General features: G+C 40.1%; 1 protein-coding gene across 1 annotated transcript; it reads right to left on the bottom strand.

Annotated features, from left to right (window-relative positions):
- Nucleotides 1–855: 855 nt before the first annotated feature.
- Nucleotides 856–20,941, bottom strand: STIL (SCL/TAL1 interrupting locus). The gene is made up of 16 exons (XM_017824727.1): nucleotides 20,743–20,941; nucleotides 19,587–19,694; nucleotides 18,096–18,211; nucleotides 17,801–17,988; nucleotides 16,599–16,846; nucleotides 15,574–15,657; nucleotides 15,365–15,451; nucleotides 13,582–13,729; nucleotides 12,352–12,461; nucleotides 11,419–11,533; nucleotides 9,583–10,635; nucleotides 8,119–8,284; nucleotides 7,130–7,355; nucleotides 5,074–5,266; nucleotides 4,200–4,453; nucleotides 856–2,371 (listed from the first exon to the last, which is right to left on the bottom strand). The coding sequence occupies exons 2-16, from the start codon at nucleotides 19,679–19,681 to the stop codon at nucleotides 1,555–1,557; spliced, it is 3,900 nt and encodes a 1,299-aa protein (XP_017680216.1). The 5' UTR covers nucleotides 19,682–19,694; nucleotides 20,743–20,941; the 3' UTR covers nucleotides 856–1,554.
- Nucleotides 20,942–20,955: the final 14 nt, after the last annotated feature.

The following is a 20,955-nucleotide window of genomic DNA, read 5'->3' as shown; positions in this document are numbered from 1 at the left end:
CACATGGCTTATCTCACCCCAATTCTGTAATAAATTAATTAGCAATTAGTGCCCAGTCAAACATACCATGAACTAACACTGCAGTCCTTCGGATTTGACTGGGAAAGGCCCAGGATTTTATAGGGAGTTGTTTTAACCGTTAGTTTAACAGTCAGAGCAGGAAAGCCAAGGTCAGCACCACAGCCTGAACTGCTGTTGAGACAATGTCAGCACTAAAACAAAGTTTGTTCCAGCGCCCGTTAGAGCACGTCGATGTGCTACAGGCAGGGAGAAAACACATGGCTCGACCGCCATCCTGAACTGCCCTCCCATCAGGAATGGTGGGAATGGGAGTGAATCACCACTTCCAGCACCGGTGTCTCATTCCCAGGACCAGGAGGTCAGCACAGGGCTGTGTTACACCACAGCCATGCATCCTAAGCCACGTCCTCAGAGGCACTGGCCAAAGGTGGGCAGAGCTGTCACAGCCAGCGCTGGGCACCCGGCGGGGCTCCAGCACCAGGGACAACACATCCTGACCCCAGAGAGGCCTATGACACCTGAAAACTGAACAAGAGTCAAAGTCTTAACAGAAATGGACCTGTTAAACAATACATAATATTCCACAAGGTGAAGAAGTTGGTTATCAGCAGAAGGTTATGGAAAAGAGTTGTTTCATTAATAGACAGACTGCATTTGTATATTAACTCAGAACAAAGTAAATCTAATATTTTTTGCTTACCCCACCACCCAGTATCAGAATTCTTGAGTTAAGGAGCAGGTGAACCAGTGAACTTCCAGTTAACCATTCTAACAGTGACTGGGAAGCTGCATGTGTCTTAAATAAAGGCACCATCAGACAACTGAAGACTAATTTTTTTTTTTTTAATGAAACCTTTGACATTTATAAGCAGTATGTAACCTTAAATAAATAGAAAACATGGGGGGGAGAGAAAAAAATTCACAAAAAAAGTTTTTAAAAAGTGCTAGTTTCTCCCAATTTCCTTCAAAGATTTCATGATACAGAAAGTTACATGTGCCATTTTGACTAAATTCAAGATAATTTTATGCAAAGTAAAGCCATAGTTATACTTCCCTTCCCCCCCCCCGACACAACCCCCACACAGTAATCCAACCATTTCAGCAAATTTCTAGAAATTAGTGCTTTAGCTCTGCCCTGCTCTGCCATACACGGTATCAGTGGCTCACAGTTGGCACAAACATGTAAAAATCAGTGTTTTTAAAAAGTCAACAGAAAAACATTTAAGTAATCGCTGTTAAAATTATATTAAGAGTATATCTTGGGCTCAGGTTGATTCAACTTTCATATGCTTTAAAAAACACACCTAACTGTAAACAAAAGTGCACATGTGTCAGTGCTGACCTGCACTGCCTCAGCCAGGCACTTAGAGGTGGCTGTCCCTGACCTGGGCTGAAAACTCAGCTCTGCAAAGTTTTACACTGCTGCAGCAGAAGGACCTCTTCAAAGACAGCTTAATCCATGGTTTCCTATCATCTTTTACAGAGAGGTCCCTCTGATTTGTAACAGTGGTTGCCAGTCATCTCAGGGGACGTTCAGAACAACTTTGGCAACTGCCTGAGCTGTTTCACATCAAGAATGGTGCCAACAGAATTTAAGCTGTTTGACTGGTTTAACGTTTCAAGGGTTGGAGTACGTAGATTTCCAGGGAACACCTGAGTATCTCCGTCTTTCCTACCAGGTTGTTCAGTGAATTCAATCCTCCCAGGTAGCAGTTTGGTTTTTGACTTTAAATCCTTTAAGAACTGAACTGAGTTCTCATCTGCTTGATCTGCTCTGGGAGGAAATATTTCATTTGCAATATTTCTTAATACAGGGTTGTTTAATTCCGGTGGAGAAGTCAACTCTCTGCTGTGACCTTTTAGGTGAAGGGGAAGTCTTCCATCAATTCTTTTGGATAATTCAGTCCAGTGGTTGAAGCTGTCCAACACAGCGGCACAGTTTTTGCCTGGCATGCTTTCTCTTTTGACAGTGCCAGAATTGCCATCTTGAACCTGCAGTTCCTCTTCGTCTTCACTGCTGTCACTGCCCTGTATCAGCCCATATCGCTTCATGTACTTCTTGGTTGCAAAGGACATATTGTTTGGTGAAATTAAGCTAAGACCTACCATGCTCTTGTCCACATTTGAATGCAAGATGTCTTGGAAAGAGAAATCTGCAGGAGGATTTTGGCCCGAGCGACTGAGAGACAGTCGAGATAACTGGTTTTCACTGAGATACTTGAGTGCTATAGCGTTTGCTTCCATGCTCAGATCAACAACATTAGGAGTTAAGCCACACATGCTGACATTGGCAAGTGACATATAATTTAATCCAGGCACCACTGCTTCAGGATTTATGCACGCCAAGATGCTGAAATAAAGCATCAAAAAGTTAGTTTAGCATTACAGGGAAAGTATGAGGTTCACAGTATAATCATTTTGCTCACTGTACTGATCTGTCCTTCCTCCTGAACACCACAGCTCCATCAGGCTGCTCAGCACCCAGACTGCACATTCTGTGTGTACTGAGAGGCAGCTACTCAACCCCACAGTACCCAAACACTGTTAGAGAACGGATGATATTCCCTTCTGATTCAATACAAAGTGCCCTCATATGAAGAACTCACCTCTAGCAGGTTTCAGAACTGGTTTTGGTTTTAAAGCAGGTTTTTCCTCAACAGTGAGGTGACATTATGTCTCTGATCCTCAGACTTTAGATTTTACCATCCAACCCAAATTTTATAACTAGATAGAAGATACAAGCCCAGTGACAGAGACCAAGAACAACTCTTTCCCACTGTGTACCAATTCCAGGATTTTTACAGAAACTCTGACATAGTGTCTCTTTCCAGAAGCCTGCAAGGTTCTAGTTTTTGAAGGCATCCTTCAGTAAGGAAATGTTCATTCAGTCTGCTGCTTGGTACACCAATTTCTTGCATACATTATGTGTTAAAGACTGAAAGGACAAACTCTGGTACACCAGCAGTGGTTATAAAGCAGTGCATTTAGTACACGTGTCATATACTAGTTCTCAAACCCAAATATCTCATGTCAACAGTTAAGAGGCTTCCTATTTAACTGAGCACCAATTCTGAAGTTTGCTTAGGGAGGATAAACTGGCTCAGAACAACAACCACTCATTATGCTGTGGAGTTGCACTGTTGTTTCTTTCTCTTCTGAGCTGTAGACCTTTTCTCGGAATTGTTTATCAGTCATGAAAGTGGCAGAAGGAAGAACTCCACCCCACTCCCCAAGTTTGAAGACAAAAAACCCCAAGAGTTCCAGTTCTATCCTATGGTTCACTCATTAGCACACTAAAGGAACACAGACAGACTCTCCCAGCTGGGAGTGTAGCCCAGAAATTCCAGAAAAACACCCAGTAAAATTCAAACAAAAAGGAGAGAAAAGAGTTAGAAACTGTATGACTGGAAACAGCTTTTGATACGTGGCTGAAGAGATGATTAATTAGGAGGTGGTTAGATTTTTTGTTTACATAACAGCTACATACAGGGATCAAGAAGACAATAAGTATGACAGTGAAGCTGTACCAGGCAATCAGCCTATGCCCAAGCAGCTACAGAAGTAAATTCCTGTGCTAAAACCCCTTCTTCAGAAGTTACTTCCGCTTCTTCCTCTGTTTCAACAAGGCTGTTTCCCTCCCCAGCCTCTGCAGTCTCTCCATTCAAGGCAAAGCACTGACAGTAACAAGCAATTAGGACAGAATCAGTTTTGATTAGATACCAAACCCATGATAACAATTTCATGTACACTGGTGAAGTGCAAGACAAAGGTTAAGAAGCAATGAGAAAATACACAGCTCTTTAACATTCAGTCTCCCAAATCCAGTGTTTCTCTGGAATACTTTGACATAGCCCAAAGGATTGAAATTACTCAAGCAGCCTCATTATTCTAGGAAATTGCATGCTACTGCATGTACAATACTTCAAGGATCACCAGATGCTCTAGCAGCTAGAACTACTTGTGTTATATTTAAATAATCTGACTTACTAGCAGAGCTCTTAAACCTATCTGAAATGCCCATAGCATGAGCCAGTGTTTCATCTTTGCAGGAAATGTAGATCAAGTTGCAATCAAATCCCCAGTGGCAAGGAACACAGTCTCTTCTCTTTACCCATTGAGCCAATCTTCATTTTCAGCTGGATCTACAAATTACTATTCAAAAACCATCAGTATTTTACCTGGCATTCTCCACTTTGTGTGTATTTTTCTTCATATTCTCAGGTGAGTCCAGTGTCACTCCAAGACTCTTCAGCTGTTTGAGTGTAGCACTAATGACACTCTCTTTATCCACCGCTCTTGTGTCAGTCCCTGAAGCCACTTCTGTTGTACCATCAATGTCCTGATACTTAGGACCATCATCATTAACAAATACAGATTTTACAGGCAAGTGATCTTGCTCTTCTGAGGACTTCAAGAGGTGGTTTACTTGGCCCTACAGAAAAAGGGAGCGGGGAAGAGAGCACATGACAAAAAATATGACATGCAGGACTTGTCAAAAACCTAAATCCTGGTTTATTCTTATGCAATTTCAAATACAACTTGATGGGTTAATAGCTTATTCTGACAAAGAAGGCAAATTCAGATTCAGTTCAGATGCAATCACTTAAACTCAGAGCTGTGTAGCCAAACACTGGAACATCTTATATTTCAAGCTTTCTGTAAGAGTCTGTTCTGAATTTAAGCACATCATATACTGATATTAGTCAAGATTAAAGTATCTAGCCTTTAAGAGACTTGAAGGTAAAATGCTCTGTTATTTTAAAGGCCACTAATTTGGGGAGTTACCAGCTGATATCTTTGAAGTAAGGAATTACTATTTATTAGACAGTAGACAGTACTCCTTGTATGCATGAAAGAGTGAAGTACAAAATAACCACTTAAACCTTTAGAAAAAAAAAAGAAGAACCACAACTTGGAACTTTCAGTAGAGCACAACATGTGAACTTGAAAACCACACGCAGTTTTCACTGAGGCCAATACCACATCATAACTTCAGCAGTGGCTGTTTTGACTGTTGGACTCAGTGTAGAATATAAAATGTGCATGAATTACCAGCAAGTCCTGGTAAAGCCTGTGATCCCCTGAGGGATGCCGAGGCAGCAGCGAGGTGGGTGGCTCCGAGTTCGGCTCACTTGTTACCACCACCTGGTTGCTGGCTCCCTCTGATGGTTCCTTCTGTAAAGACACGCTGACACCTTCTTCCATGGATGAGCGGCGAACAAGTGCTTGGGAGACGTTTCCATTCCTGGAAAAGAACACCAACAGAGCTAGATGCTCCTTTGAAACAGAAGAAGCATAATTATCACTGCATCTACCTTATCATTTCATGAACAGAGGAGGATTAAAATCGAGTACTGGAAACAGATCCTTTTGGTTTGTCTGCTGCTTGGAGGCTTTGCTCCTTTCTGCAGTCACTTTCTTTCAAAAGTCATTTGAGGACTGAGGAAACAGTGTAACACTACAACAGTTTTTCAAAAGATGATTTAAAAGTGGCAATGGCTTCTCTGGACTAGTCAAAACTCAATGACACTCTATGACAACCTTAAGGCAGATGAAAGGAAGGTTATTAACAATTTGAGTTCTTCTTATGTTTCAGCATTTGTATGTGCACTTGAAAGCCTTCAGGAAAAAATATCTTCCATACGCTTTGAAACATTTATTCAAAAAGTTGGTTTTACCAAGGTGAGTAACTGATCCTGTGGCAGTTTAAAAACTCCCCAGACACTTACAGGTACACACATGCAGTATCACGAACTGAGAACAAACACCTAGTTGAAATATTTCCCAAAATCAGATGTGAAAGAGGAGCAATAAAGGGTAAAATGGGTAAATACTCTAGAACATGATGCTCTGCATCCCCCTCAGCCAGCTGGTGTGTGCAGTGCATAAACCTTTTGAGACCAGACATATCAATACTACCATCATCCTGACGAGATCCTTAAGCGACCCTCCTCCCCCTTCCTGTTCCTCCTGAGGAGACAAGTGTAAGATAAGGGAATTTCAGAACTCAACTGATCAATTGCCTGTGTTGAAAGAGATAAGATTTAAACCACGTGATAGACCAGATAGTCAATGTAGGTTATCAGCTACTGTTACACTAGCAATTATTCATCATTTCCAAAAAATGTTCCCCTCCTCCTCAAAGAAATGTGGGTGATGCTCTACATTCTTACTAGGATACTTGTACTATTTTGCAGGTTTATGAATCCAAGTTGAAGAGAACCTTAAATGGCATCATCCTAAAATACAACATTCAGAAGACTGATTTGAATCCATCATATTTGTGGTAGCAGTATATGTTTGCAGAGAGTACTTTAATCAAGGACTGTGAATGTTTAAGTTATAGTTTAATTACCAACATCTTTCTCAATATGATTATTTTAGAAACCTAATTTAACCGGAAGGGTATTCTCCCTCTTTTGGCTTTTTACACTTAGAGAATATTATATCACTAAAAGTGCTAAATTTCTGAGCTATTCCCTATAGAATATATGTAGAAATAGCATCCATTTAGAAAATTAAAGTTATTTTATAACTTCCAAAATCAGTTTGGGATTAGTCGTTGTACTATAAAGAATCTGAGTTTAAAAATCATTAAACTAACAGCAGTGAAGTCAGTACCTGCATTTACTACACACAAAGTAATTAGGTATAAAATCTAGAAAAATTCAGGGAACAGTCACGTAATCATAAACTCTTCATCCCAAGACCCTCAGAACTGGAAGAGTTCTGAATGCTGAGAGGGAAAAGCCACTGTAGGAAAACAACTGCCTATAGCAGCATCCCCTTTTTCAGTCAGGATTTAAGGTAAGAAAAGGAATGCTGCCAGCACTGTACATGCTTTTACAAGTTAAAGGCTTTTACCATCAGCTCCTGCTGATAGGTAGGCAAGCTAAACCTGCATGACTGATAAATGCAGACTCTAAAGGCAACTGTGTTTTGGTGAGCTGCACAATTCGATGCACAATTAAAAAAGAAAGAAGGAAAGAAGACAACTAAAGTCAGGTGACTATTTATAATTTCCGAGGATAAAAATGTTATGAAAGTAGTAACTTATGAAAGGCAGTTCAGCCTATTATGTGAACACGAAATATTTCTGGTTACTTACTGGGGAATGCTCTGATTAGTTCCTTCTTCCACAAGATGAGTACTCTCTACGAAGCTGGGAATGTCAACCACTCTTAAAGAAGAAGCAATACTTGTATTACTTGCATCTTGTTCAGCACTAATTGAAATGCTTATGTCTTCCTTGGAAATCTCTTCATCCTCTTTTTTCCCTTGGGGTATGGAATCGTCTTGTTTCTCTGAGGCTGTATTCCAAAATAAACTAGCACCTAGGACAAAAATTAAAGATTTACCCATTTAAGAAAGTCACTACTTTCTTCTGAGACGCTTTGGCTTTGTAAAGTCAAAGGAATAATTTTCTCCAATTCACGTTTTTTTTGCCATTTAAAAAGTGATTTAGGGTTTAAATCAGCTAAGAGTTGCCAAAACATCATTAAAGTCCTAGTTTCTTCCAAAGCATACTTGACAAAAAGAAATTGTCATATTAAATCATTTTAATGCACTGACCTTGAGCCTGTTTGAAAGTTTCCTCCAGACTAACCACAATATTTCCACGGATTTAACAGGAACCAATACATTAATATGTAACTTTGCAGATACAGCTGCATAACTTGCCTAAATTAAAGCAAATACAGTCTCCTCTTCATGCATGATTTACAAACAACATCGATAATATATTTATTAGAACCCTATATGGCACAGAAGCTACTACTTTTTGAAACAGTGTATTAATTCAAAAAAGATGTGGATTTTTCTTTCAATAAGGCACAGTTTTAAATACAAGACCTTTCTAAAGCTATCGGACAAATAATTTTTTCAGTGATGGCAGTCACTGCCATTATAGCCCAAAGACAAAAGTAACTCCAGCCTAAACTTGCAAGTAACACCAAGAGAACTTAGCTGGCTTGTGGATCTAGGTGCACGTTTGCACAGCTTCAGCAGTTCTGCAAAACATTCCCTCCCTGGCCAAATAAATCCCAGAAACACCCAGAAAAAGCGGTGCCAGTCTACTTTAAAAGAACGAAGCGTTACCTGTGCTCACAGCAACGCTCACACTTCTCCTCATGTGCGAACGTGGTGAGGTCTGTGTTTCCATAGAAACGAGGTCCCTTTGCTTCTCAGGCTGCAAAGCATGGATTGCTGCTGCCGGCTCGGAGGAACAAGCCTGGCGAGCCTGTGCTTCCAGTAAGCGCTGGATCTGTAACGGTTATCGGAAAGTTACGACTTGCACAATTACATACGAACTATAATAGGCAAAAGTGAATTACTAAATTGGGTCCCTCTAAGATCTGGATTCAAGTCCAGGCTGCACTGCCAGAGAAGTTCTGATAACCTTCCAGTTCTCAGCAGTGCACACAGCATTAATCAAAACACCAATTTTGATGTTGGCAGAGCTAGCAAAGAAGAGGTTTAAGCACACTGGCAAAGCCAGCACCAAGACAGCTTGAGTAAAGCCTATTTGCACCACACTTGTTGGAAGTATTCCTTGTCCCTTTCATTCATACACAAAGCCTATTACCCACTTACCAGCCAAGCATTTATATGCCAACTGTCCCTATACCAACTTTGTATTAATTACTAAACTAAGCACTTAAATGACAAAATTAAGGTTGCCCAGGCAATCTTCACTCTAGGATTTGCATCCATTCTGTCCACCCATTAGTTTGCAGCTCCAGGGAAAAATAGCAGTAAAGGCTGCATTTCTGCAATAAGGAGAGGTGTCTCTCACGCACAACCCATGTTTGAGAGCTTGATTTGACATACAGGAAGTATACCAAAAACTTATTTCAGCTGTAATTTTCTAGTTTAAGCACTGTAAACAACTTTCCGATTTGTATCATTCAGCAGCAGCAGCAAAATTTAAACTCTGGCTCTTCAGCCTCAAATCATACTCTGCAAAATACAGAGACAGCAATTTAATTAAGGGGCTGATACTTTGAAGAAACTTAACCTGGTAAGGTAACACAACTCAGTGAGATTCCCAAAGTCCACTTCTCCAGCACAGCAATAAAGATCTAATGAATCCTGTCAGTCTGCTGCAGACAACTGAAATCTTCAAAGCAAAAGCTTGGGGAGGTGCAGACTTGCAGGTGGACAAAGCAACAGATGAGAACATTCCATGCTTCATCTGTATGCTTACAATAATTTCAAAGCCTAAGCAGTACAGTTACTGTTTTTACACAGACAAACATATCTGTGACAAGGCATTTATATATTTCGCATTGCAAAAGAGTGCTAAAGGGAAACTTTCATGTTATGGTAATATGATAAAATAAACACAAAACTGAATTAGATGTGAGCCAAATAGTTTTCATTTAAGGAACACCAACGAGCAGAGCTCATGAGGACCCCTCTCCATCCCCAGACTGCAGCTGGTATGACAGCCTCCCTTGCTCCAACACGGATAGACAACAGTTAATTTAATTCCTTTGGCAGTGGAACTATCAAATCATAATCACTAAGAGGCCAGAGGAGAAAGCTGCCATTTCCACAAACCTGAGCTTGAAGTAATTTGAGTTGTCTATCTTGCTCTGTAAGAACCCGGTATGCATCTGGAGATAATCCCATCATTCCATTATCTGATCCTGCTTTAGAAGCAGGCGTGTGCAGGCAGGGCGAGTGGGCTGCACAGAACTGCGGACTCGAGGGGCCCGCACTTGACGGCATCCTCGTTCCCGGTGATAAGCTGTTGTCCAGAGAACAGCTCCCTGCTTTCCCATGACAGCTCGGGCTTATAGGGCCGCTTGGGGCATATCCTGGATTGCAGCAAATATTTGGGCAAATGATATTTTGATGGAGCACTGCACACGGCTTCTGTTGAGCCATCTCCAGCTGGATCTCCGCTCCATGTTTGGGGTTCATTTTAGCAACTCCTTGCCACGAGTTTACCGGATTATAGTGGATGGAAGCAGGACACTGACAGCTGCATCCTGGACAGCAAGGTGGCACTTGAACTGGCACCTGCAGGTCTGGTGGGTGTCTGCAGCTCTCTGGTGAGAAAGCAGAGTTGTAGAGGACTGGCTGTGTAACAGCAGGAAGCTGCTTGGAAGAGGATACCGATGTTCTCCTAACCGGAGGCTCTCCCTGTTGTGCGACACTTTCGGGATTTAATACAAGTCTCTCTGATGGCTTTCTGGGGTGGTGCACAGATGTATCTGGGGAAGGCCCACTACAAGGGGTTGAAGGAGAAGACGACCCTGAACTTTTTCTTGATGGAGGGCAAGTGTTCTTACAGTGCATCTGCTGCTGTACTAGAGCTTGCTTTCCTCTGGAAGGCATTGAAGTTGGAATTTTCTGGTTTATAGGATTTGGTAATTGCCTCAAAGAGGGATCTCCCATATTAGCAGAAAAGTTCTGCCTGTCTTCAGAGTGCTGGGTAGGGTGACAAGTAGATCTCAAGCAGGACTTCTTTTTAATAGGCTGATTTGGCACTGAGGGTAGACTTTTAGCATTTGAAGTCCCCATAGGCTTAGACAATTGTCCTGATTCCACGAAACTCCCATCCAAAATAAGTGACAGTTCTGGCACTGAAGGAAAAATCCTGGTAACCTGAAAGGACAATTACACAAATTTAAGATAATTTTAAAATATTATCTGATCATTACATGCAGAATTTCCTCAAAGAAAATGTTTTAATTTAAAATCAATGTATGATGATCATCAGCTCGAAATCAATTACACATTGAATACATTCCTAAAAGACTGGAGAATCCAGATACAGAAAAAGCAGCAAGCTCTCTAGAGTCATTCTTAAAGGAAAAAATTGCTTTCATGAAACATAACAGACATGTGTACCAAATGAATGGTCCATGTCATTTCAAAGTATGCGTATTCCCCTTCTAGAAGGGGACTACATGTTCCCTCTTACTATTTTTAGACCCAGGAGGTTGGTACAACAGAACATATTTAATAATCCACAACTGTTGCATCCTTCTAGATCGTACAAGGGCTGCTATTTGTTGTATTTGTATACACTTTAGTAAAAAAAGGACAGCAGATCTTTATTTACTTATTTACCCAAAACTACATGAGTTTGCTGTCTCTGTCGTTGCTTCTGACACCGCAGCTCTTCCACTGAACAGCAGCAAGATTCCTAAAGTAGAAACTACTATCTCTGTTTCCAAATCCTAGCATATACAGGAATTAAAGTGTCTAGAATACTGGAAAAAAGGCAGGTTAACTAGAGCAGGAGTTAGGACTCTCAATTTCTTCAATTCTGTTTTCCCCTTCCAGCACTTTGAGACAGAGGCTTTACACTCTCTGGTCCCCTTACAATGAGTTCTGCTGCTCCAACTGTCACATTTGAGATGCCCAGAGCAATTATTTACTTACCTGTTGACTCACTGGGTGAGGACTTGGAATTGGTCTGGGGGATAAATCCTCATCTTCTACACCAGAGTCGTGATCGCTTGCTGACAACTTGCTGGGTGAAGAGCCCTGGAGAGGACTAAAACCAAAATAAATCAAAGTAAAAACGTTTGGTTGTCAGATTTGGCAGCAGTAACATGAAATTTCATGTTTTTCACTGTGCCATCTACAGTGCAATATCAGCATCATTTTTCCAAGAAGCAGTTGCTATCCATCTTCTCCCTGGTTAGACAGGGAGTTCACACAGCAAATAGTTTTAAGATCAAACAGTGAAAGTACAAATGCTGCTTCTGGGCAAAGAGATACGAACCCTCCCTCCCCACAGCCTCACATATACACATCTTTTAAGTGACATTCTAACAGCAAAGCACTGATTTATACTAAAGATAGAAAGTGCTACAGTAAAGATTGTAACATTGTTTGAAGGAAAATAAAGGCCACCTCAGTTACAGATAAAAATTTGATGGATAAGCCAGGTTATTAAAATTGCTAAATTTCAACCTATCCAGGTCTTGGAGCTGTAAGAAGTGGGAAGAAAAAAGGAATTTTCACCAACTTAAGTAGATTTCAATTAGAGATTTGCTTCAAAGGACAGATCTCAAAAGCTTAATACAGTGAACTAAGCTTCATCAGTAAGGAAGCCTTTTTAGAAACATTGACTGTATTACAACCACCAGTACCAAGAGCAGAACTCTGAGTAGTTTCTCTCGGAATACAAGTCAACTCAACCATCTCACTTGAAAAAATATGAACTCTAGGAATAATAAAAGCACATGCACAGATTTTAATGCAACAATATGTATACATAGCTAAACTGACACATGGCACAGAAGAGGTCAGAAACCTCATCAAATAAACATTTCATTTTTGCACATAAATGGTGTCTGAAAGATTTACCTTCTGATTGGAAGTTTCTTGCAAACTCTGCTGAAGAACTCAGTTTCTGCATTTTGGTTTTCTGCACTCAACTCAAATTGGATAGGGGTCTTGTCTGAGGGTTCAACATTCTGGAAAAAAGTGTTCCATATTTGTGAAGCATGAAACATTCAGACTTTCAATCACTGAGGTACCACTCCCAAAGAAACAGTTTTAAGGACGTTTATAGGATTATTTTCAGCTTGTCCACTACTTTCAAATTTTTCACCACTACAAGCAGGGAGGCAACTTCCCTTCCTGTTTAACGCTGTTCCCCTGCTACTCTGTGAAGTGGCTGGGCTAATTATAGCCATGAGCAGATGCTTCCTTGCTGTGACTGCTCAGACACTCCTCCACAAGCCTTCAGCACTATAGGAAACAGCAAATGTTCCTATACTGCTTCACACACCACAGCTGGGCAAGTCCTGGAGGCAACAGAAGTTGAGAGGATGGTCATCTTCAGAAAGCTAAGCTGCACTTAGGCTAAAGGTGGAAGGCAGCCCTGAATAGGGAAATTTAATTGGAAGAACAGGGTAAACACAGCACAGGACACACACTACAGTTGCTGCTTCTTTGTCAGAGCACAGCAGCACTTATTGGGCAGATTAACAATTCAACTTCAGATCCTGAACAAGCCTAGGAAAACATGCAAGGGAATGATATTTCCTAGAATTTCCTCAAACCTTACTAGTTATGTCCCAGAGGCTGTATCACAAAATTCTTTCAAAGAGCTACTTTGCAAAAAGATAAAATTGTTGGTACTTGATTACTGCAGTGCAACAAGAGACCTGTTGATTAGTGACCACTGAATTCCTTTTTGCATTCAACTTCAAGCAAAGCACAGTCCTCAGCTTTGCTCTCTAGAAAGCATCACCCACAGCAGCTGTTAGATGTGGCCAGTGCACACACAGCACACCAGATTAACAAATGCTACAGGAAGTCTGAATCTCTGCTCATAAAGCCAAAGTCACTGGCAGGAGAGCACAACACAGCACATTTCAAAGACAGATCCTTAATGCTGTTAGAAAAGTGAGCAGTGCTGACTTTGGAAGTCATCTCTCAGTTTGAGGGACAAACTGAATTTACACTAATCACTGGGAAAAGGTAGCTTTATAGAGCTGCATCATTTTCAAGCACCGCAGTTCCACTCAGGTCACATTACAAAGCCAATCTTTGAAGTACCATGATGCATTAGGAAACCAAGCCACTTACTTTGAAGAGCTGTACTGTCTCATGGCAAGTTAAGATCTGAAACCCCAGTTCAGCCTGTCCACTGCAAGGAACACACTCATAAAACTCTGGTTCCTTGTGTGTCAATGAATAAAGCACAGTAAGAAACCTCCCAGATTCCGAAAACACCCTAAAATAGAAGAAAAACACATCTTTAAAAAACTTAAACATGAGGAAGGCCCTTAGATTCTCAATACAGGGAGCAAATTTTCACACAGTTTAGCAAACTGGTGAATCACAGCACTTTGAATGGTACTGAGCTACAGATGAAGCAGGTGGATTTATGATTGAAACCACATACAAGAATCAAGGAAAAGTAGAGAAATTCATCTCCTTTGTAGTTCAAACCTGTATGATAACTTGGGACTTTAAATGACTTCCTGGAAGACTTCAAGAATAGCATAGAAGAAAACATCTGTAAAAATGATACTGTGTTAAATTTTCTTTTCAGAATCTAATTGAAGATGTATTATAGAGACACTTAGTGGTTCAGTTATCCCTAAACATCAAAAAAAAATTCTCATTAGCAAAGAAATTAAAAGAAAAAATTATATTGAAGGGTTTTTTTTCCTACAAGCTGAGAACAGGGAGTAACAAGTCAGCATTTAACACAAAAGTTCAAGGATAATGACAATAATGTGTTTCCAGGAAAAGGTAGCACTACTTTCTTTTTATAGCACTTGTAAAACGCTTGTTTGTGGAATTTTTTTTGTTTGCCTTTTCTTTAAATAATATATTTCTCTAAATCAGTAGAAACAGGATGCTTGGAGAACGCATTTACATACAACTTCAAAATTATGCTTACAATGTAAAGAGTTAAAAATGTTTGAGGCAGATTAACCAGTTAGCCTGCAGAGGTTAATTCTGTTTGCATGGTTCATCAAATCTCCCTAATCCAGTTCCATGATGAAATCAGTGAGAGATAATGAGAGTCAAGCATCTAACTTCTCTATCTAATAATCTAATTGGGCTCTTATCTGTATTTGGATGTATTTAAGTTGTTAAGGCAAGGAAGTCTATTCTGTAAGTAAACACACATTTGTTCACCAAATGTGGTTTTACTTTATAACTTAAAAACAGGTGTGGTCAAGCAGAAGAAGTGCTTATGCATAAAGCATATTTTAAAGTTTCATTTAACTGAAGTGCAGTTTTAAACTGTAAACACCTGAACTCCCTCCCAGCTTCCATGTAAATGTAACTTGGCAAACATCACAAGTGAAAAGATTTAGAGAATGAGGAATGATTATCTACTAACATCATAATGAAAAAAAACCACCCCAGAATGCAAATACTATTAAAAAACCTGACTATTTAACAGGAAGGCATAACAGGGCAGTATTAGCTGCAAAGCAATATGCTTTAGTATGTTGGTCAGGTACAACCAGGGAGAAAGCCTATGTCAAGGAAAATACTCATAAGAAAAGTTCAAAACCAAAACCAAAACCCCATTACTGTTTAAAGTACTATTTCCTGCTTGCAGCTTCTTATTTAAACTAAAATGCAATGACCTTCATATTAATGTTTACCCTCTTCTGTCTTTGAGATATCAGCCCAGCTTTCCAACAATTCAGTCACAGAAAATTCTTGAGGCAGAAGCCAAAACCAGAAAGAACATTTAAAACAGACAGCTCTACCTCTATACGACATACATATCACAGAATTCCCTCAAGTATCTTTGAGCAGAGCCCATGCTGCCATGCATTTCTGTGGAATACATTTTCAGGCAGGCAATAGCTTCTGTGTTTTACCTATAAAAGTGACTTGCCTTTCTTGAATTGAAGAACTGAACAAATATCGCAAGCAACAGGCCCAGACTTGAGGACTACAGATATGGGTAACTCCACTCAGCCAACTAGAAGAAAGAAAAGATATCCAGTTAGAGCCAGTTCTGTTACCAAGCTTCCACTGTGTAATCCCTCAGATACATGTCAAATCAATGTGTATTAACATGGACAAACAGAGCACAACACTTACACTCCAACTAATGGCAGAGCGTAAGCCTTGGGATCAGACTCAAGCAGCAAAAGTAATTTCCGTGTTTGGTCCATAGTAAGGTAGCTGAAAGAAAGAAAAAGTTGGGGGTTTTTTTAGTATTTTGGAAGGCAGTCTTTCAGAAAAAAATCCTGAAGAGGAAAAATACAAGTTTAGAAAATACTGTGAGAAAAGAAAAAAATAAAATAATCAAAACTGCTCTTATTCCACATTTACAGCAACTCCTCAGCTTTTCATCAAGTCCCCATGTATGAAAGAATTATCAAAGATAAAATGTACTTATTAGTAGTACTAATTCTAGTATTTTAGTGAATACTAGAATTAGTATTCACAACAAATCCAGAAGTGCAAGTCATGTTAAATTTGAAGAGTAACTTTCAGAGAGGCACTCAAAGTCTCTCTCCAAATAAAATGACATTCACTTGCTTCAAATTGTTTCCCTGATCTATCCTTAGCTCATCCTACTAAATTAGTTCCCAGTCAGAATGATGATTCCCCAATACCATCTTAGAAGCACCATTAACAAAAGAAGCTTTGATTTGCATTCATCTGATTTTCATTCCAGGACAAGCGCTGCTGTTGTTTAAAAAGCTGGATGGTGTTTATATTTATTATGTTATCCAGAGGTGTGTCTCCCCACCCCAGTAGGAAGATCCTTCTACTGAAGCCAAGAGCAAGAACTTCTACTGAACCAGTTAATGTTTTTGCTCCACCCCATTTCCTGTTTCTTTTATGCCAGCTATTTTACTAAAAAGAAAAGTANATATTTATTGTTATCCAGAGGTGTGTCTCCCCACCCCAGTAGGAAGATCCTTCTACTGAAGCCAAGAGCAAGAACTTCTACTGAAACTTTCAGTATTTTTCCAAGACCAGAAGTTATGTTATTTTTATGCCAGCTATTTTACTAAAAAGAAAAGTACAGTTGAGGTTTCTCCTACCTACCTCCTTTAAGAAAGGCAACAAACTGCCAGGCAACTTTGACAGCTTTAGCAATACCCTTTACTCACCCACATTTACAGGTTCCTTGAACTTGTGCAATACTCATAGGGCTGTTCAAATTTCTTGCAAGGGCTGTTGGAATAATTGGGACAGACTTCACGGGGGTGTATTCCAAGGTATTTGCCACAGTAATAGAAGCCCAGCGAAAATTAAAATGTAGATTATCCAGGTTTTCTGTGAAAACAATGTGAGCTCTAATAGTGAGCAGTTTAGAAAGATCCAGTGATTCTTTACTGCACAGACTGTTCTGCAGACCCTAGAAGCAAGGAAAAAAGAAGAGTTAAATACACTTATCTTTCTGTGATTGCCATGATTCAAGATGTATTACATTAGGAACTCAAATCATTCATCATAGCTACTATTGCAACAGGTACTACACAAAAAGCCATTAATCCGGGTCTCCAAAGCTCATTGCTCTACCAAATATAATGACTAATGTAGAATACACTTGAAAATTAGTGATGCATACCTTAGCTTTATGATGTATTAAAAAACTTAGGGTTACTATATTTTTATATGAGTAACAGACAACTAGAAGGCTCAAGCTGATCTGTCGAAGTTTTCTTACTTGCAATCAGGAAATTTGTAATTTAACATCTGGATGTATAATCATGAGAAAATTTAGATGTGAAGCAAGCTTAATTTGTGCTATAAAATACACACTACAACAACTACAGGGAAAAATTTACAGGACTGGACGGTGGATTTAGTAGACTATGTCTACAGCAGAGCACAGAAATGACAGGCACAGTAACTATGGTTACTAACCTACAGAAGGCTTTACATGTTTCTTGTGAGTCACTTCCCTAGCAACACCTTATCAACAACTGCCTAAATACTGCAATTCATTCATGATAGTTTAAAAAAGAAAAAAAAAAAAAAAGCTGTTTTCTCTTGTTTAAGTAAGTTTGCTGCAATCACTGTTTTGCTGGTTATGGTGGCTAAACCAGCTGAAAAACCTTGGTCAGACAAAAAGATTCTAGTCTAAGATTAAAGACTGTGGGATCCCCAAACACCTGTGATGACTAACTGATTTCAACAGTTTTCAGTACACTTTTCAATGACACTCAGGCAGCTCATTTCACATAGTTAACTACATAGCCTTGCCTCAACCATAAGCTTGCTGTGTTGGAAATCAAGCCCTGTGCATAGTCCAGCCTCCTGCCTGGAGGAGTTTACTGTTTAAGAGACCCAGCTAAGAGCTGCCAACCTTGAAAGCCGAGCCGATATCTTCAGCACTGTGCACTATAACATTATCTGAAGAAGGCCCCCAGGCACTGACTGTACATGGAATCAGAAAGTCTCCGGGAAGAGATGCAGTCGGAATTTTGCCCGATCCGCCAGCAACTTCTCGACCAGGATCGAAGCGGTCGACTGTCAGTGTTACGCCTTCCCCATCTTTAAAACAAACAAATAAAGTTAAGAGTCCAACAGCAACAACTCAGGCTGCTTAACATCTTACTCAACCAGCCAGTATTGACTGTCTACCTGATGCTTAAAATTACCTTCGCTTACTGCAAGGGTCCCAAGCAGAAAACAGGAAAGCAATTTCTTTTCATTCTGCTTTGCATGGCGATAGGCAAGGCGTAAGGTTTTCTCCAGCAGAGATAACTTGGGGTTTCTGAGGAGAGACAATAAGCAAGTTTAAGTCACAAACCATCTTAACAAGAATATTTGGCTTGACTAGTCCAGCAAACCAACATCAAAAGGAAAACAATTTTTCCTATGGAGAATAAATAGCAAGGAGAGAGAAGAGTTTTTTTTTTTTTTCTATGGAGAATAAGTAACAATGAGAGGGAAAAGCTTTTTCATCTGAAGGGCACTATTGTCACAAAAACTAGAGATGAACACAAGTGAATTGTTTTAATAGCACACGGGAAAAGTTAGAAACGCTAAAAGCAAAACACAGAACCTTTAAAAAGTCTCATAAGTTTAAAGAGTAGAATAGGCAAAAAAGCTTCACTAATTCTGAAGTGGTGTTAACTCATTTTAGCACTTTATTTACTGTGGATGCTTAAAGCAGCAGCACACTGGGCCCAGTGACACAGGGATGCAAGTATGGAGAAAGGTTAGGTAATTATAAAACCACTATTTGGTAAAAATCGTAGTAAATTGGAATCTAGGGCAGTAAATACATCAATGTTATTTTAGCTTGAGAGAGCTTATCTGATTTCGGCCTGGAAAGCAGTCAAAGTTGAAAATGAAGCTACTGGTTTATGTGAATATGGTGATGGTGCCTCATATCCTACTGCTCAAGATTAAGTGAAGTGCCTCCACAAAAGTAATTTATTTTAAACTCTGTTAAAATGTTGAGGTTTTAATATTAACTCAAAGAAGACTGTGTGGCAAATTCAAGTGGAGGTCCCTTATGTAAGGGCTACCCACCACAAAAGCCACATACTTGCTCTAATAACTACAGAGAGATTTTTGTAGCACCTACAGAAAAATCACCCATATAAGTAATAATCATTAAATTTTACCCTCCATTTGTTTTTCAAGTCAGATTTGGAATATCCTGCCCTAGAAATTCCAAAGTGGTTCAGATTTGCCCCTAGACCAATTCTAAGCAAACAATAAGAACCAAAACATAGGAACTTTTAATATTTCAATCCAGATTACTGAAGCAAGTCAAATGTTTAGTTGTAAGTTTTACCTGAGACACACCATCTGCATCCCATTTGTAAAAAAACCATGCTTTTCTCTGTATATATTTAGAGACAAGGAAAAACGTGTTGAAGAAAGCTACAAACATGCAGTTACTTGAGAAAACTGAAAGAAACTAAGTTACTTTAGACTGAGACCCCTCCAACCCCACTTGACTGTGCTGCCCCACGGAAAGGGAAACTCAAATCTTTCCAATAAAAATCCCTATATTCTTATAACATAAGTCTTTGTGCCTTGTCATACAACAGCATTAAAACCTCAAAACGAGGCTTTGAATCACACAATTCGTAATTTATTTTAACCTTCAACTTCACAAAAAGGGTTATTGATACCTGTAGTAGGTAACATGTGCGCCAATGACATCTCCCATGGGGACTGGGTCCCAAAGTGCACACTTGGACAGAGGGAAACTGAAAGGGACCATCATTTCGGGAACAAATCTGGGAAGAAGATCACAGAGATAAAAAAATGGACAAAGGTACATCATTATTTTATTATGTTTCAAAGAAGGAACAAAAGGGTGACACAGTAAAAACAAGAAATAGGATACATAAGCTGTTGGTATTTTTTTTTTGTTTGTTTCAAGTCCAGCTCAACAAAGCAGAAAGTTTGTCCTACGAAGTTGTCAGAGTTACAAAGTCAACACAAAACTTTTATTTTCCGCCTGACAGTTTCTTCACGCAGATGAGAAGTTCAAAATACAAGTTTGCAGATAAAGCCCAAGAAAAAGCTGCTCTGGATAGAGTTTATAGAAGAAGAGAGTTATCAGTAATTAGGAACTCCCATAGCACACAGAAAAGCTTGATTTAGCAATATAACATGAGTGCAGCCTCCCAAAACCGTATTTTAGTCACTTTATTTAAAGCAAGCACACAATCCACTTAAGCTTTGAAGGCCTCTGAAATAAAGCTTTGGCTTAACTCAAATAATATAGTGCAAAACTTGCCATCAGACTTCAAAGAGCCCTGAAGAAATTAGTATGTAACTATGTTAAATTATTTACACGAGCAGATTTTTTTTGAGTTTTGTAAACCAACTATACCAATTAAAATACAAAACAACTGACAGCCCACATCACTTGGCAAATGCCTCAACACCTTTTAACAAATAAGCGAGAAGTTTATTTTGTAGTTATTTGAAGCGCGAAACTTTGCCAAGAAAAGGTGCTTCCTTTGCGTTTCCTCACGCTGCCAGGAAAGGACTTTATTTTTAAGGCAGTCCTTTAAGGAGCTCATCCACCTCTCATGTTTCTAGCGGCACTCAAGTGATTCCCGTTAAAAGTCAAAAACAAAACAAGTCAAATAAGCCAAACCAAAACAACCCCCAAATTTAAGTTTGCAAAAGGGGAGACTCCTTTAAAGCCCCGGTTTCCACTAGTTGTTGGCAAGCACGAAGCAGAAACCCTCCCTCCCGTAGCTCTTTATACCCAGAGGCGCACTCGCAGAGGGGCCGGGGGCGATGCGGGCCCGCCCGGCGCGGAGCGGGTACCTCAGATCCAGGTCGGGCAGAATGGGGGGTCGGAGCAAGGCCGCAGCTCTGCCCACCCTCCTCCTCGTGTGCCCGCTGCAGCCCGTGGGGCAGCGGCGGGGCCCTGCGGGAGGAGAAGGGCCGGTGACGCCGCCCCCCCAGAGCCCCGTGAAGAAATCCCAATCCCGCCGCTCCCGTCCGCTCCGGCGCCTTCGGCGGCCTCCGCCCGCCCCC

This window comes from Lepidothrix coronata, unplaced genomic scaffold (assembly GCF_001604755.1).
Source record: "Lepidothrix coronata isolate B3197 unplaced genomic scaffold, Lepidothrix_coronata-1.0 Scaffold112, whole genome shotgun sequence".
NCBI classification, from domain to species: Eukaryota; Metazoa; Chordata; class Aves; order Passeriformes; family Pipridae; genus Lepidothrix; species Lepidothrix coronata.
The sequence above is the reverse complement of the archived record's forward strand: the minus strand, read 5'-3'. Positions and strand labels throughout refer to the sequence as shown.

What these genes read in the sequence shown, in the direction of transcription:
- STIL (XM_017824727.1), bottom strand. Translation starts at nt 19,681, where the DNA reads ATGATGGTCCCTTTCAGTTTCCCTCTGTCCAAGTGTGCACTTTGGGAC. An exon ending in ACTAATCAGAGCATTCCCCA is followed by an intron (nt 5,267 to 7,129) that starts GTAAGTAACCAG and finishes GTTCTTTTCCAG; the next exon opens with GAATGGAAACGTCTCCCAAG. An exon ending in CACAAAGTGGAGAATGCCAG is followed by an intron (nt 2,372 to 4,199) that starts GTAAAATACTGA and finishes GCTTTATTTCAG; the next exon opens with CATCTTGGCGTGCATAAATC.